Below are 16,316 nucleotides of genomic sequence, written 5' to 3' on the forward strand. Positions count from 1 at the left end.
CCCTATGAAATGTATTTCTTAAGTTATAATACTTGAAAGCCAAAATTACTCCTTTATCCATGGGCTACACAATGAATGTTGTGTTAGCAGGCACGAAAAAAACAATCTCTTTGAGCATCTCTGTCAGAGCTCTTGGGTGGCCAGGTGCATTGTTAATAAGTAGTAATATTTTGAAAGGAGTATGTTTTTCTGAGCAGTAAGTCTCAAATCTGTGTTTAAAATATTCAGTAAACCATGCTGTAAACAAATGTGCTGTCATCTAGGCTTTGTTGTTCCATTCATAGAGCACAGGTAGAGGAGATTTAGCAGAATTCTTGAAGGCCCTAGGATTTTCAGCATAGTGAATGAGCATTGGCTTCAACTTACAGTCACTAGCTGCATTCATTCACCCCTGTCCTCTGAGTCTTTGAAGCCAGTCATTTACTTTTCTTCTCTAGATATGAAAGTCCTAGCTGGCATCTTCTTCCAATGGAAGGTGGTTTCAGCTACATTGAAAACCCATCGTTTAGTGTAGTCATCCTCATGAATTATCATAGCTAGATCTTCTGAATAACTTGTAACAGCTTCTCCATCAGCCCTTGTTGCTTCACCTTGCACTTTTATGTTGTGAAGATGGCTTCCTTCCTTAAACTTTATGAATTGAACAACCCTCTGCTAGCTTCAAAGTTTTCTTCTGCAGCTTCCTCACGTCTCTCAGTCTTCATATAAATGAGGAGAGTTAGGGTCTTGCTCTGGATTATGCTTTGGTTTAAGGGAATGTTGTGCATGCTTTGATTGTTTATCACTAAATGATCAAATTTATGTAGACCACCAAAACGTTCTCCATACCAGCAGTAAGGCTGTTTTGTTTTCTTACTTGCGTGTTGTTTCTTATTTTCCTTCAGGAACTTTTCCTTTGTAGTCACAACTTGGCTGTTTGATGCCAGAGGCCTAGCTTTTGGCTTAACTCAGCTTTTGACATGTCTTCCTCACTAACTTTAATTGTTGCTAGCTTTTGACTTAGTGAGAGATGTGCAACTCTTCCTTTCATTTGAACACTTAAGGCTATTGTAGGGTTATTAATTGACCTACTTTCAATATTGTTGTGTCCTGGGGAATACAAAGGCCCAAAGAAAGGGAAAGCAGTGGGAAATGGCTGTTGGAGCAGAAGCACACACAACATATAGATTAACTTCACTATCTTATATTGGCATGGTTCGTGGTGTGCCCAAATGATTACAATAGTGACATCAAAGATCACTGTTCACAGATCACCATAACAGATATAATAATAATAATAAAAGTTTGAAATATTTCGAGAACTGGTAGGTGCAGTGGCTCATGCTTATAATCCCAGCACTTTGGGAGGCTGAGGTGGGCAGATCACTTGGGCACAGGAGTTTGAGATCAACCTGGGCAAGATGGTGAAATCCCATCACTACAAAAAATACAAAAATTAGCTGGGCATAGTGGTGCCCGCTTGTGGTCCCAGCTACTTGGGAGGCTGAGATGGGAGGATTGCTTGAGCTCAGGAATTCAAGGCTGCAATGAGCCACGATCGTGCCACTGCACTCCAGCCTGGGTGACAGAATAATACCCTGTCTCAAAAAAAAAAAAGTATTGTGAAAATTGCCAAAATATGAGACAGATATAGGGAGTGAGCACATGCATTGAAAAACTAGCATCCATAGACTTGCTTGAGGCACGGTTATCAGGAACCTTCAATTTGTAAAAAACTGACAAACAAACAAACATAATGCTTGTGAAACACAATAAAGCAAAGCACAGTAAAACAAAGTATACCTGTAATTTTTAAGCCCAAGGCATGCTAATTTACATGGTTATGTTTTTTAAATGGATACTAGAAATCTTCCATTTGAAGTAAGCAATTGACCAGTGTTTTTCAAGCTGTTATCTGAATGTATGAGGAGGCTGAGCATAAAAGCCAGATCCTAGATCTCTTTTATTCTGCTTTTTAAAAAATTGGTTTTTATTTTTGTGATCATATAAAATGATTTCTATGGAAGACCACATGATACTTCCCTGAGCATTGAGTTAAGAATTGAGAACCAGAATTAGTATTTGTGTTACAATTTGTTTTGGTATCAAGTAGCACTAATTAATTTGTCACATAATAATGAGAAAAGAATTGAGATTAACTTAATTTAGTCTTCATTTGCTCATTTATTTATTCATGTATTCAACAGATATTGAATGCCTACTATGATGGATTAATTAATACATGGCATACTGGTGCCAGTTCAAACCCAAAAGTCATCAAGGGCCTGTGTACAAATATGGACAAATGGATTATATAGTATTTGGGGTGCATAAAAGTGGTTGAAAGAATAAACTATGCTTAGGCACCAAAGGACTATTTTACTTCTCTATAAAATACAACTACATTATTCAACAAACAGCTTGCAAATTTTAAATTAAGTTATTGACTGAATGGAAGGCTAGCACTGCCCCTTATCATTAATAGTTCTTTATGAACACAAGGAATAGGCTATGTACATTTTCTTCAAAGTGTTTTTAAAATACCAATTTTAATTAAGTTAATTTGAATGAACAACATGAATGCCATTGCTCAAGTGCCCAAGAAAATCAAAAGACTACATGTTTGGCAATGTAGTATAATAGTTAATATTACACTACTAATAGTATTGGAAACTACACAAATATAGGCCCAAGTTTTGACTCCATTACTTTGCTACCTGCGCAATGTTGAACATTTAACTTTTCTGAGCCTCAGTGTTTTTATGTCTGAACTTAGTATACAAGTAGTACCCACTTCATAATGTTATATGAATAAATACACGGGAAATGCTTATTCAACTTTGGGCCCATAGTCGGGGCTTTATGTTACTTACAGTTTTTTTAAAAATGTCATACTCTGTGTTTCAAATTAATAAAAATGCTAGCATTTTCTAATTATCTCAGTGTTAAAATTCTATCAAAAATGAAATTATCTATTTAAATAAAACTAGAGAAGTGTTGAAGTTAAAAGATTAACCTTTGGCTCATCTCTTCGCACACCCATGCGGCCTCTCCTTGGTCTTCTTATTACTTTAGTTGTTCTGTAATCAGACTGGCTGTCCACTAGGGATCCCACTGAGTACCGCAACTCAGCTGAGGTGTCTAGATGAGTTCTGGAAAAAAGGAAAAATATAAAATAATCCAATCTCAAAAATTAAACTTACCAGGAAATTACTATCTGCTGTTTTACTGGCAATAAAGCAGAAATCCTCAAGGAAATAAACCTCAAGAAAGATAACCAATAAATTGTCATGACTCTCTGAGGCCTCTTTAGAGACTTATGTCAGAAGCTGCAGTCTTAGGTCCATTCCTGAAAGTCAAGTGCACTTTCTTCTTTTAGAATATACAGTGCTTATAACCTTTCTGTTTATTATCATTTTCAAATGCAGTAGTAAAATGAATCATAATAAGACTGATAATCAAAATCCATTAGGTTAAATTCTGGCAATTTAGTTTGAGCTCTTTTGTGTATATCACAGTATGTGCTATTGATTACTGTATTTGTTTTAAATATTTCTTATACATCTAGCTAAAAATGTCTGAAATTTGAGGGTCCCAGAACTTTTCCAATCTTAAAATTTTTGGAGAAATTTATTCACATTGTCTATTTTTCACATTCTATTTTTCAATTTAGAGAATCAACAAAATGCTTAAATTTAGATGGACCCAAGGCTTATGGTCTTATTTTTATAAAAGAAAATAGGATATACTACCAAAAGGATTTTTTAAGTTTTTAATAAGACATTGTTTCAAAAGGATGAAGAAAAATCTTTTCATAAGCACATTTGATTCTTAAATCTGCTTAAAGATGAAAGAGTCGGAAAATTTTAGTTGGAAAGTATCATTACACTAGTTTTCAATAAACATGGTAATAAAGTACCCTATAATCAAAGTGCAGAAAAGGCTTCTCCAGGCATATTACTTATATGTAGATTTATAGCAAATTCATTTTATTGTTACAATAATGATGATAATAACAGTGACATAATGCTGTCCTATAAAATGAAATAACAGATCTATCATCAGTAGGAAATATACTTAAAGCTATTAGTTCTATTGAATTTGAGGCTCCTGCTGATTGACTATACTCTCTTTTTCAGTTATTCTTGTGAACAAAGACAAGCACTTCCAAATATCTGGTAACATTAAAAAGGGGAGGTGAGGTTTGGGTGTTTGCAACAGCGGAAGACACTAACTTAAGAAAGTTCTTGTTTTGCCAAATGGGGCATTAGAACAAATGAACTAAAACATTTTCCATCAAATAGGTGACAGCTATTGTTTTTGTAGCAATGTATTTGAGACTTAATCAAGTAAATAGGTTTTATCATGGATAAGTTACATTTTAAAAAAAAACAACTAGGCCATATTCATAAAGGACACAACTCTGTCTTTATCTCTTGGGCAGAGGCTCTAAGTTTCATGAAGAACAAAGATCAGATTTTAGTCACCTTCCTATGTCCAGGAAGGCATTCCTAGCATATAATAAGCACTTCATAAATATCTGGCAAGATGATAAATAAAAAAATGATTATAAGACAGGCTTAAACTGTCTTGTTGTGATCAGTCTGGGTTCCTTTTTCCTGTGGCTGCTTACCTTAATGTCCCTTTAGGCATCAGGGTGAAGTTTCTAACATTATAACTCATCATCCTAGGAGCATTGTTTTCTTGTTGATTTATTTCACAGCTCCAGATAATTTATTTTAAAAAAAAGCAAAACACAGATCTAATCATATCAATTTCCTGCTTAAAATTATTCAATGTCCTTAAAGGCCCTCTATAACTTGGGCCTTTGCCACTTTCCAGTTTCATTTTAAGGTACTCTCTGCCTAGCTTTTCATACAGCTGTACTGACTTTCTTTCAATTCCAGTAACTCACACTTTCTTTTCATTTCTTTGAACATGCTTTTGTTTTTGTTTGTTTGTTTGTGTTCTCCTGAAAACAGTCTCAACACATGTGGTTAACAGTTTTAAGGTCTCAGTTTAAAAGTGCTATTGCCATCTACCCTTCTAGCTCCTAGTATTCTTTTTTATTGTACCAGTCCTCAAACTCATCTCTCTCCTCTTTTTTCCAGTTCTCTGAGCTAGTTCTCTAACAGGAGAAAACAGAGGCAATATTATCATAGTAGTTCAATTTTTAAATCATTCTAGGTGTTCAGTATTTTGAAAGGCTTTTGGAAGGTCTAAGTAAGTCACAAAATAGGCATCAGTTCCTTTAAGCAATGAACCCTGTAGCTTCTCCTCCTGAATCTCCTGTGACTCTTGCATGTAATCTCATTAAAGAACTTGCATAAATAAGCCAGGTAAGAATTTTTTTAGAGAAAACCTATTACCCATCGCTCTGCTTCCTGGAGTGTTCTCTGTTGTCCTTTCCAATTACCCAGAGTCTATCTTTTTTCAGAGTTGAGCCAAATCAAGCCCTTTCTAGTCACTCTGGAACTCATTTTACTTTCTTCTTAGATGAGATATTAAGAGAGAAGAGTGGTCACTGATATTCACTCACCTTAGCTTATCTCTCCTCACCTCCCCACCTATTAGATCAAAGCTTAGTAGACTGAGTTCTCATGCACCTCCTATTTCCATTATTGTTTTTACGAAATTACTTGTCCTCAGAAGCATGAATGTTCTATAAATAATTGTTGTTTAATAAATATTGTTATCCTGTAACTTATTATAATAAGTTCTATCTGTTTAGCTAGCTTACCTTAATTATTTCTATAATACTTTATACTTGTGATATGATTTACTATACATATAATCCCTACTGCTTACTTGTCTTATTTTATCTGCAAAGCAAGCCTGTGATATAATCAGAAAAATATCATTTATGCATATTTAGGTACAAATATGTATTTATTTAGAATGTTATTAAGGAAAACAGGTTTCCAAAATGAAGCAGCCTGTAATTATCTGTGAGTCCTAGGAATGTGGATTGTCTTATTCTTGGTCTAGGGTTCCTTCCACTACAATCTGTTGCTCAAAGAATAATTGTTCTATATAGGCCAAATCATCCTTCATTGTAGATAAATGTCACATTGTTAGGCTGCCCATAATGACTCAGTGCAGTGATAGACTTTTAGACAACACTTTGAAACTCTGTATTTTGAGACATAAGGTCAAAAAAACAAGGAAATGGCCATTTATTCTTAATCAAATGTATTTAATCTATTGATTTGATAATGCTTATTCTATGCATTGACTCCCTTGGTATTTTACCAGTTCTTCTCCTTCTCCTTCTCCACCATCCTCATTATAATCATCATAACCATGTGAACACATAACATTGAAATAATAATTTCAGTTCACATGTAAAAATCAGAATCTTAAAAATGTGAAAAATAAGAATGATTTTCTCAATTAATGACTTACATATGTAAAAGTTCTTTGAGTGTTTTTATGCCTGCTGAACTTTTTCTCATATTCAATTGAGTATGGAAGTACTTAAAATATTAAATATTGTTTTTCCTTACATTTATATTGAAAAGAATTTAAGACACTTCAGGATTTTTTCAATTTGAATTTTTATTTGAGCATCTGAAAAATGCTTTACCAGATATTCATTTATTCATTCTATAATATATCTTGAGAGCATACTATATGCAAGATAGTTTTTTAGGTGTTGAAATTATGGTAGTTATCAAAACAAATACAAACCCGTCCTCTGGTGGAGTTAACTTTCTAAAGATGAACATAACACCAAGAAAGATGAACTTCTACTAAAAGCCTATGGTAGTGGAAAGTTTCAAACGGCTGCTATTATTCTGTGTTGCCTAGTAAATAAGTGACTAAATGAGTGAGTCCTTTTAGGGTTTCTAACAACTTTAAATAAAACATCTCAAACACAAAAGGAAATTATGTGTGAATTATTAACATATAGATCTATCTATCTGTCTATGTATCTATGTATCTATGTATCTATCTATCTATCTATCTATGATCTATCAAGTAAGCTGCCATCCATTGCTTCTTTTTCTTAAGATGAGATAGTGAATCAAAGTAGATGAGTATGTCTAAATTTATTTGAAGTTTTTGTTTTCTTTTCTTTTATCTGATTCATTTCTCTTTTCCTCTTTTTTTTTTTGCAATTACTTTACCGAAATAGGTAGATGCTAAGTGACCATAATCAATAATATTTGTTTAGTCACATAAGCATTGAACATATTTCTGCATGTTTCTACACTGAACACATATAGAAAATTTTATGTCGAATTCAATTTCTGTATTGAACACATATAAAGAGAAGGGCTGACACCTCTTCTTGAATGAGATGCAATCTCCCTGTACACAGTTCAATTTCTTCAATTAAGAATCTTTTAATATATTTATATATATAATGAAATGCAGAATACAAAAGGTAACATTTTAATTTTTTATTGATTATCTACAGAAATAATCTCTAAGTTAAAAAGTTATTTTTGAATGTAAAAACTGTAAATCAGTGAAGAGTCAAAACATGATAATGACTAGTGAGCAATAGGAAGTACTGATTTATTTTAGTTGAGGACATATGAAACCATAAGGGAATTCATGTTGATTTTCAGTGAATTATAGATAAGCTTTTAGTTTAATGTTACCTTGGTATTGTGGGTTCAATTAAAGAGCCAGTTCTCATTTTCAATTGGTCAAGTTCAGATCTCAGCTTTTCAATTTCTTCTGCTAATCTTTCCTAAAAAATCAAAACAGTGTTACTCAGGTGCCAGTAATATCAGCAAGCAATTATGATAAATGAGTCTTAATGATTTTTTTAAAAAGGAAAAACTGAGGATATATTTTTATTAAAGGTTATTACACATAATAATAAAGCATGCCAAAATTTTCCCCTTGTAATAAAAAATGTGGATAGCAGAAATTAATAAAAATTTGTCTACAATCTCTGGCATTCACTAATCCTGAATATTTGAAAATTCGTGGGAATATTAAAATTATGACTAGCTATGTAGACGTCACTTAAAAATGCGGAGTAGAAATCATATGCAGTTTTGAAAATAAAGAAAATGTCTTATTTATGCAGTAAATGAAGAATTTTCATTATTCTATGAGGGTTAAAGGACATATGGGTGAAGGAAAAAGATGATCGGATTGAAAGAAAAAGGAAAGTAAACTCTCTGGCTTTTACTCTGCATGAGATAGGCAACAATTGGAGGATTTTTTAAAAAATATTAATTAATTAATTAATTTATTTATTTATTTAAAGACAGGGCCTCACTCTGTCACTGAGGCTGGAGTGCACCTTAAAAAGTAAAGTTAATAACCAATTAGCTTGATATTGTCACAATTATTTGTACTTAATGATAATTTTCTCAAATTGGCATTATAGGTTCTGGTCTATAAATTTATGAAGATAGGGGTTGTCTTAGAGATTTAATTAACTGCTCATGTAAGCATTCAATTTGGTTTTAATGATTATAACTGTTATATTGTTTTACAGGTCTAAATGTATCATTCTAGATTTTTCTATTACTGTTTTTCCCCTTCCCAGTGGCCAGTGCTTGATATTTTACTTTACTCAAACTTTTCTCACCACATTTTTTTTTTGTCAATGTGGCCTTTGCAATGTTTCTCTTTTCTGTTCTTTTTATTCTCACTACGTCACTACCATCCTACTCTAAGCCCTTTTTATCTTTTTCCTGAATGATTTTTACCAGCTTCAGTCTCTTTCCTACACATTTCTCTGCTAGACATATAATTTCAAAACACATGTACAATAAACTAATGTGTTGCTTTAAAATGTTCAATAGTTTCTTATTGATTTGTAAATATCTTTGTTCATTATTTTCACAAAAGTGCGCTGAGTACCTATTGTGTGTCAGGCACCTGAGATACAGTAGTGAGCTGACAAATGTCTTGCCCTCATGCAATTTAGAATTTAGTAGAAAAGATGAATAATAAACAAGAAGTAATATAGAAATATAGCATGTTGTTAGAAAGGAGAAAACAGGGGAGTCATGGAAGGGTTTTTCAATAAAGTGATACTTGGACAATGACCTAAATAAAGGAGAAATTAAAAAATGAGACTCTTAGGAAAAGGCATGGCAGATAAAAGCAACAACACGTGCATACGCCTCTTAGTGGAAATGGAGTAGAAGGTAAGGAGTCCAGTGTGGCTGGATTGCAGAGGTTAAATTGACAAATAGAGGATACTTTTTTAAAGTATGATTGCAGAACTCAGGAATGGTAGTCCTAAAAGAGGTTGTAAACCACTTCAAACTCTGGCTTTTACTCTGCATGAGATAGGCAACAATTGAAGGATTTTAAAAAATTCTTTTATTTATGTATTTATTTATTTAAAGACAGGGTCTTACTTTGCCACTGAAACTGGAGTGCAGTTATATGATCACAGTTCATTGCAGTCTTGAACTCCTGGGCTCAAGTAATCCTCTTGCCTCTGCCTTCCAAGTAGTTAGGAGGACTACAGGTGTGCACCACTGCACCTGGCTAATTTGTTTTTAATTTTTACTTTCGTAAAGATGGGGTCTTGCTATGTTTCCTGGATTTTCTAGCAGAGAAGTGGCATGATCATTCTAATGGCTGTGAAATAGATTGTCAAGTTGAATTGGGAGTCAGAAAAGAGAGGAAATTTTGAGGCAAGAGAGTAATGGTTTGGACAAGAATGGTGTTAGGGTAAGAGTGGCTATATTTTGGCTGTATCGTGAGAGTAGAAATAAGAGGATTTGATATTGGACTAGATGTGGGATATGAAACAAACATAGGGGTCAAGACTAAGTCCAAGTTTTTTAGCCTGAGTAACTGAAAGAAAGAAAGAAATTGTAATTATGATTGACTGAGAAGACTGCTGGTGTGTTAGGTTAGATGGTGGTGGTGTTTGATGTGTGGGAGTGGGGTGAGAATAGATTGGCATGTTACATTTGAGGTACCTAGGTGTCCAAATGGAGATATTGAGTTGGCAATAGAATATATAAACTCTCTCAGGGAAGAGGACCCAGTAGGTAATCTAAATTTGGATGTGCTCAATTTATAGATGGTATTTAAATCCAGGAGATCAGATGAAGTCACTAGGGGTGAATCAGAGAGAAGAAAGGAAAGCTACCTAGAAACTTCAAATTGTAGAGATAAAGATGGAAAGGGAAACACTGAGAAAAGAGTTTGAGCCTACAGAGGGTTTTGCTGATAATGGACTGTGAGTACAGTTAGTTTAGTGGAAATTTGAGGAATTATAGAAGATGTGGTCAGATTAGTGAATGTGCCCATCTAAATGGGATGATAGTTCAGACATGAGATATGATCTGGGATTTACTCTCTCTGGAGACTGACATAAGCAAGGATGCAAAGCATGGCATGATTAGTACTCTTGGTTGCTTAGGCAGATTGTTGGAGTTACAAGGCTTTGGTAGGTGGTGGGGGAGTGGGTTCTGGGGATATTGCCAGGAGCACACAGAGCTTTGGATAACATAACATGCATAACAGCATCACGTCCAAAATTCACAATCTGCTCAAAAACTACTTCTTTAAATACATACCAGTCACAGTAAACTTCTGATGATTCATCAAATCAATCATCTTGATTTTCTTTGTGCCGTTGCAGAGGATTCATCCTCTACTTAGAATGCTCTACCTTTACTAAGATCATATATGTCTTTAAGAGGCTACTAAAAATGTAATCTCTGTGTTGTCTTTGTGAACTACCTCAGAAAGAATCAGATACTATATTCTAGGCCCCACATTACATTGTTCTAAAGACCTATCTTTCAGGAGATTGTGGACACCTTGACTGTAGAATTAGTTATTTTTAATTGCTTCATAATATGCAGCATCCAGTAGGGTTAAATGTATAATTGTTCTCTTTCCTTTATTCTTCATCTTTTCCAATACCTTCTATATCCCATACTATCCCTCCCTCCCTTCCTTCCTTCCTTCCTTCCCTCCCTCCCTCCCTCTTCCCTTTCCTTCCCTTCCCTTCCCTCCCTTCTTTCTTCCCCCTCTCCCTTCTTTCCTTCATTCTTTTTCCCTTCCTTCTCTCTCTCCATTTCTTCTATCTTTTCTCAACATACAGTTATAGATCACTTCTTAAGTTAGCAATCCTATCTTCTTTAAAAAAATAAGATAAAATTGCTAACAATAACTTTAAAGGCTAATGAAGAAGGAAAATACTATTAGCAATTACCATTAAAATTTCACAATCTGCCCTTAGTTTCCTCTTCTACCACATACTCTACAACAGGAATAATTGATTCCAGCCAAATAGTTGTGCCTATTATTTAAAATGTCACACTCATTACCCATCCCCTCACCCCACCAAGCACCTGTGATCATGCCACATGCACTATGTTTGAAAGCCTGGGGTCAGAGTCCTACTTTCCCTTAAATCTTCAGTCAAGTCCCTCCTTCCTGAAGTCTTCTTCACAGCAGCAATATATCATGGTCTTTCCTACCTGTAGCTCTTACTGCCTACTTCACTAATTTGGCACTTGGCATCTGCTACCCTGCATCCTCATTGGTTTGTAAGGGCTGTGTTCTCTCTCCTCAGTTAGATTTTTTTAGCTCCCTTGGAACTAGGATTATGTTTGGACATATATAACTTAGCATAATTCTATTTATAACAGTATTTAATGTATTTCTACTGAAAGAATATCTAAAACTGACATAAATTAGCGCATATATTTTAATTCTATTTATATAAGGCATAAAGCAAGGCAAAACCATTTTTTAATGTTATAAGTCAAGATAGTGATTATCCTTTAATGGAACAGTATGAGTATAGACTAATTTGGGGGGAGTTTCTGAAGTGCTAATTTTTGGTGAATTTGGGTTACAAAGATTCATGAAGCTCTTCCTCTCTATGTAGGCTTTTCTGCACATATTTTAAAAAGTTAAAATTGTTTTACAAAGATAGCATACTAAAATTATTTTTTCAAATTTATTTTACAACAAAACATTCATCAGTGGAATAGAAAATAAAAATAGAAAAATGGGCCCAAAACATAAGTTTCCATTATACCTTATCATGTAAAGATTCTTCAAGATTCTTTCTGAAAGTTTCTGATTCTTGAATTAAAACATTCTAAAGAAAAGAAAATAGCAGAAATAATTAATAAATTAAACATAAAATACTTAAAAATATATTGATTAATATCTTATCACTCAAGAATCCTCTTAGATTCCTTCCTTAGTTCAGGTATTTCTTGGTTTCCATGGAAACCATGCTTTGATGAAATTTTCAAATGTGAGACCTTCACATTTAAAAAAATACATAATTTAAATGGGAAATGTTATTTTGTAACACTTGAATGAACAAATGAAATAAATATTGCATTTTAAGCTATTTCTGTTTGCCTTTTCTCAGACCACATTTTAAATCAGAAACTATTGGTTATTCTTCAAGTAAGAAAAAGTGAGCAACAAGCTAAATCTTAGAGGTGTTATAAAAAATTCAGAAGAACTCACTTCTATTGTCTGAAGAAAGAAGAAATCATGAAATCATATTCTTAAAAATTTCACTTTCTGGACATCTACTGCAATGTGGAATTAACAATTTATAATGATACTTAAATTATTAGAGAAATAACAAACGCTAGCTATTCAGAAACCTAATATTACATGTCACAAAGTCAGTGGAAATAAGTTGGCATCATAGATACTTAAAATAAACCTTGCCAGAAAATTATTTTTGTTGTTAAAAATTATTTATTTTTCTACAAAACACACAAGTACTATAAGGCATTATTTAAAATAATGTATTCTTTTTCAAAGTTATAGAATAAAATTAAACTAAGAGTGTAGTAATTGCATAGGGGCCATGTATTTGAAGTTGTATGAGAGGAAGTCATGTCTTATTACTTTCTAATGGGTAAATTAATCAAACTACTTTAACTTTTTGTCAAAACATTTTCCCTATTTTGGTTTATTTTATGTACTAATGGAAAATGTCTAGCTAAAATAGTGATTGGCATTCAATCTAGATTTCTAAAATGATGTGATCATCCGGGTTTTATACCCTACCTTAATTTATGCTCTGGAATTGGTAACCAGCTCTCATAACTCTTGCTGGTCTGGTAGCTGCCAACTATCAATGAGACATATATAACTGTAAATCACATTGCAGACTGTACAGAAGCACTATTTCTGAAATAATGCAGCTGAAAATACTGGGTTCCTAAACCCTCTACTGGGATTGATACTAGTTCTTTTGATGATATAAACTCACTTAATTTTGACTTTTAGACTGGTGTGTAGGTATCAGTCACTTGACACGTGAATATTTCAAATCACCTCCCCCCCAAAAAAGTATTGACTTGTGTCTCATCACTTTTTTATTTTGCATACCAGGCAGAGGATAAATAAAATATTTTCATCATAAAAGCACAGCATATTTTAATACATTTGCCTCATATGAACATGTGAATATAAAAGATTTATATATCATGCAAATTTTTTATTCATCCCAAATTTGATCTTACACTTTTTTAAATAAAAAATATGCATTCCTTTCTAAGAATATACCAGGCATTTTTAAAAACTAAGTAAATGGATCATCTGACCATTACAATGATTGCAGCTGTATATAAAACAAACATGAGCATTGCAAAATATTCATGTGATTTTACCCTTCTATCGTTTTACCTTTTCTTCTAGAGCAGCCATTCTTTCCTTTAAGTGTAGTTGTAGGCGTTCATTGGATTCAGTCAGAAGTCTATCAACCGTATCCGATAATCTCTTGTTATGCTCCTCATTCATTTTCTCTCTTTGCCTAGCCTTACATTTTAAAAAATGACATAAAAATCCATTCAAAAACTGTTTGAGATTATTTTTATAGTGTTGCTAGTTTTAAATTGAATTTAATTTTACATCTGTTTTGATTAAAGTGGTGGAAACATTTTATTCAAGTCAACAGGTCATATTTGTAAGTTTTAAATATAACCCATACTCAGTTAAAGGCTTTCTTCTTATATACAGAATACGAATTCATAAACCAATGATTGGGGGGTAATAGTTCTTAATATACATACTCTTTGAAGTTCTTGATTCTTCTCTTCAAGTTGACCCTCTAAATGTCTCATACGTTCTTCAATATTTCCATGTCTCTCTTCAGCCTGTTAAGAAATATGAAGAATACACCTGAAATGTAAGATTTGGTTAACACTTTTCCTCTAAATAAATTGAAATAAAATGTAAAGCAAGCTACTACCAACTGCAAACATAGTTTTTAAAAAATAAACTTTCTTCAAACAGGCAGCTGAACAGCATTGCTTGAAATGTGTCAGCTACAAAGGCCTGTTACATCCAAGCATCAGCAAAACATTGGAGTTATTTATGAGCAATGAAATCAGCCAAATGTAACATGCAGACTGTGCATGGTTTGAACACAAACCTGCCATTGTCCAATCTTAAGCTCCTGAAGCACTGAACTGCACAGATGGTTGATTATCAATAAATAAAAGTAACATAATTTTTATAAATGAAAAGAAAAACTTAGATGGATTCTATTTAGCAATAGAAAGTAAAGTCCAGTAGGACTACCTTCCTACGTATGGAGATCATTTCTTGTAGTTTAGCTTCCATAACATATTGATAATCATCAGATGAGGTAGAAGAGGTTGGATCAGACTAACGAGTCAAGGAAAAGGAGAGGGACAAAATTGAAAAATCAGAACTAAAGACACTGACACCAAACAGAACATAGCACAGAATGCTTAAAAGAAAAGTGTGACAGCAAATTTAATACTTTAATAGACAGAATTTTATGTGGAAAGAACTACATTGATATTTGGTGAACGCGATGCAGTTGATGGTTTTAAATAAAAAAACAATAATATACTAAAATAAAAAGCTATCAACCTAAGATATGAAAGGTTAGTGATGGCTGGCAATGAAAGACTACTACAGAATGAATAAAGCAACTCTGAAAGAGTTATATAATAATTGGAATTATGGGAAACCAAACACCAGAATATGTCTCTGATAGATTGTTAAAAGTTTGTATTACGGTTTGTTTGTCTATATTACTTAAAAATAATGGAAACAGTAGTTTCACAATGTTGAGGAATATGCTAGACAATGACTCAGGTATAATTAATTAGGAACAAAATTTATTCTAAACCTTGCTATGTAGAAAAAAGATTAAAAAAACTAAGTTTATTGTGAGTAGTCCCCAATTCAAGCAAGATTGAGTTTCCTCAGCAACAGGAAAACTTATGAAATGACTTCTGGTCTCTGAATGCACACTATGGTCATTGGTCTAGAATCTAATGGCCTACTCTCAGATACTTGGTCTCAAATATTGGTCTAACAGTCCACTCTCAGATATTGGTCTAGAATTTAATGGCTTACTCTCAGATAGGTTTAATTAGAAATTTTAAATGAAAATGATTGAACGTCCTCAAATTATCAATTGACAACAATGCTGTGAGAACAAGAAATCTTGTTTGTGACTCTCCTAAATGACATTAGGGGCCAATCCCAAACTGTTTCTGCATTGATTTGTTGCTGTGGAAACAAAATAGTGCCTAAAGTGAATAGGCAGCACAGTTTCCTTGTAAGCTCATGTTTGCCCAGTGCCAAGGTTAGATACATGTCTTGGAGGTGACCGTCAGGTTACCACAGGTGCAGAGTGTTCAACACATGTGACATTGCTGATAGCAAAATTGTTAGTATGTTATGCAAGGATTACATATGAAGTTACATCAACATTTTAATCATTGCAAGTTAAGTAATTATTACATTTAAAGGATTCTATGTCAGGACTACAAATTTAACTCCACAGCATATTCTGTCACATTTTATAAGCTCATTCTAAAACAGTGAAACTCACTTTATGCCAATATAGAACTATATATAAATATGTCATGCAGTAACTGAAAAGAAATAGTAACCTATTCATTTGATTCAGATGCATATATACTATTTTATGCAATAAATTCAAATTTAATCTATGAAAGCAAACATTTAACATTTCAATTCTGGTGTGCTTATGCAAACTACAATTCAACATTTACATTTTGTAAGGCTTTCCTTCTGATATTCTTATTTTATAAATGTGGAAGATAATAAAGACATAATAACCAATTTCTTTCCTCCAAGTCGTCCTCAAATTTCCAATTTAGAAGCTATACAGAGTTATCATGGTCCCCAAATGCCATAATTTTTTAAATAAAATTATTTAAATTTTAGAGTTCTATTAAGAATACAGTAAGTGGGTCAAAATGTTGTTGAAATTATATAATATAAATTCATAAAGGTATCTGTGATCCTTCAAAATTACATTTTAACATGCAGTTAGTAGTGTTTAAATTAATTAGGTGACTGACTCAAGACACTTGAGACATGAATATTTCAGCTGCCAAAAC

General features: G+C 33.2%; 1 protein-coding gene across 50 annotated transcripts in view; it reads right to left on the reverse strand.

Moving 5' to 3' along the window:
* The window catches only part of PPFIA2 (PTPRF interacting protein alpha 2), a 505,598-nt gene that overhangs the window by 96,513 nt on the left and 392,769 nt on the right, over window positions 1-16,316 (reverse strand). For 33 of the 50 annotated variants that reach the window (XM_063786935.1, XM_054664543.2, XM_009425928.4 and 30 more), the window contains 5 exons: window positions 13,980-14,063; window positions 13,594-13,725; window positions 11,972-12,034; window positions 7,590-7,681; window positions 2,996-3,131 (listed from right to left, as the gene is read on the reverse strand). In XM_063786935.1, the coding sequence (XP_063643005.1) occupies window positions 2,996-3,131; window positions 7,590-7,681; window positions 11,972-12,034; window positions 13,594-13,725; window positions 13,980-14,063 (507 nt within the window). Of the gene's footprint in view, window positions 1-2,995; window positions 3,132-7,589; window positions 7,682-11,971; window positions 12,035-13,593; window positions 13,726-13,979; window positions 14,064-14,490; window positions 14,578-16,316 lie in introns of all 50 variants that reach the window. The other 17 variants (XR_010148373.1, XM_009425927.4, XM_054664538.2 and 14 more) reach the window with 1 other exon arrangement.

Source organism: Pan troglodytes, chromosome 10 (assembly GCF_028858775.2).
Source record: "Pan troglodytes isolate AG18354 chromosome 10, NHGRI_mPanTro3-v2.0_pri, whole genome shotgun sequence".
NCBI lineage: Eukaryota > Metazoa > Chordata > Mammalia > Primates > Hominidae > Pan > Pan troglodytes.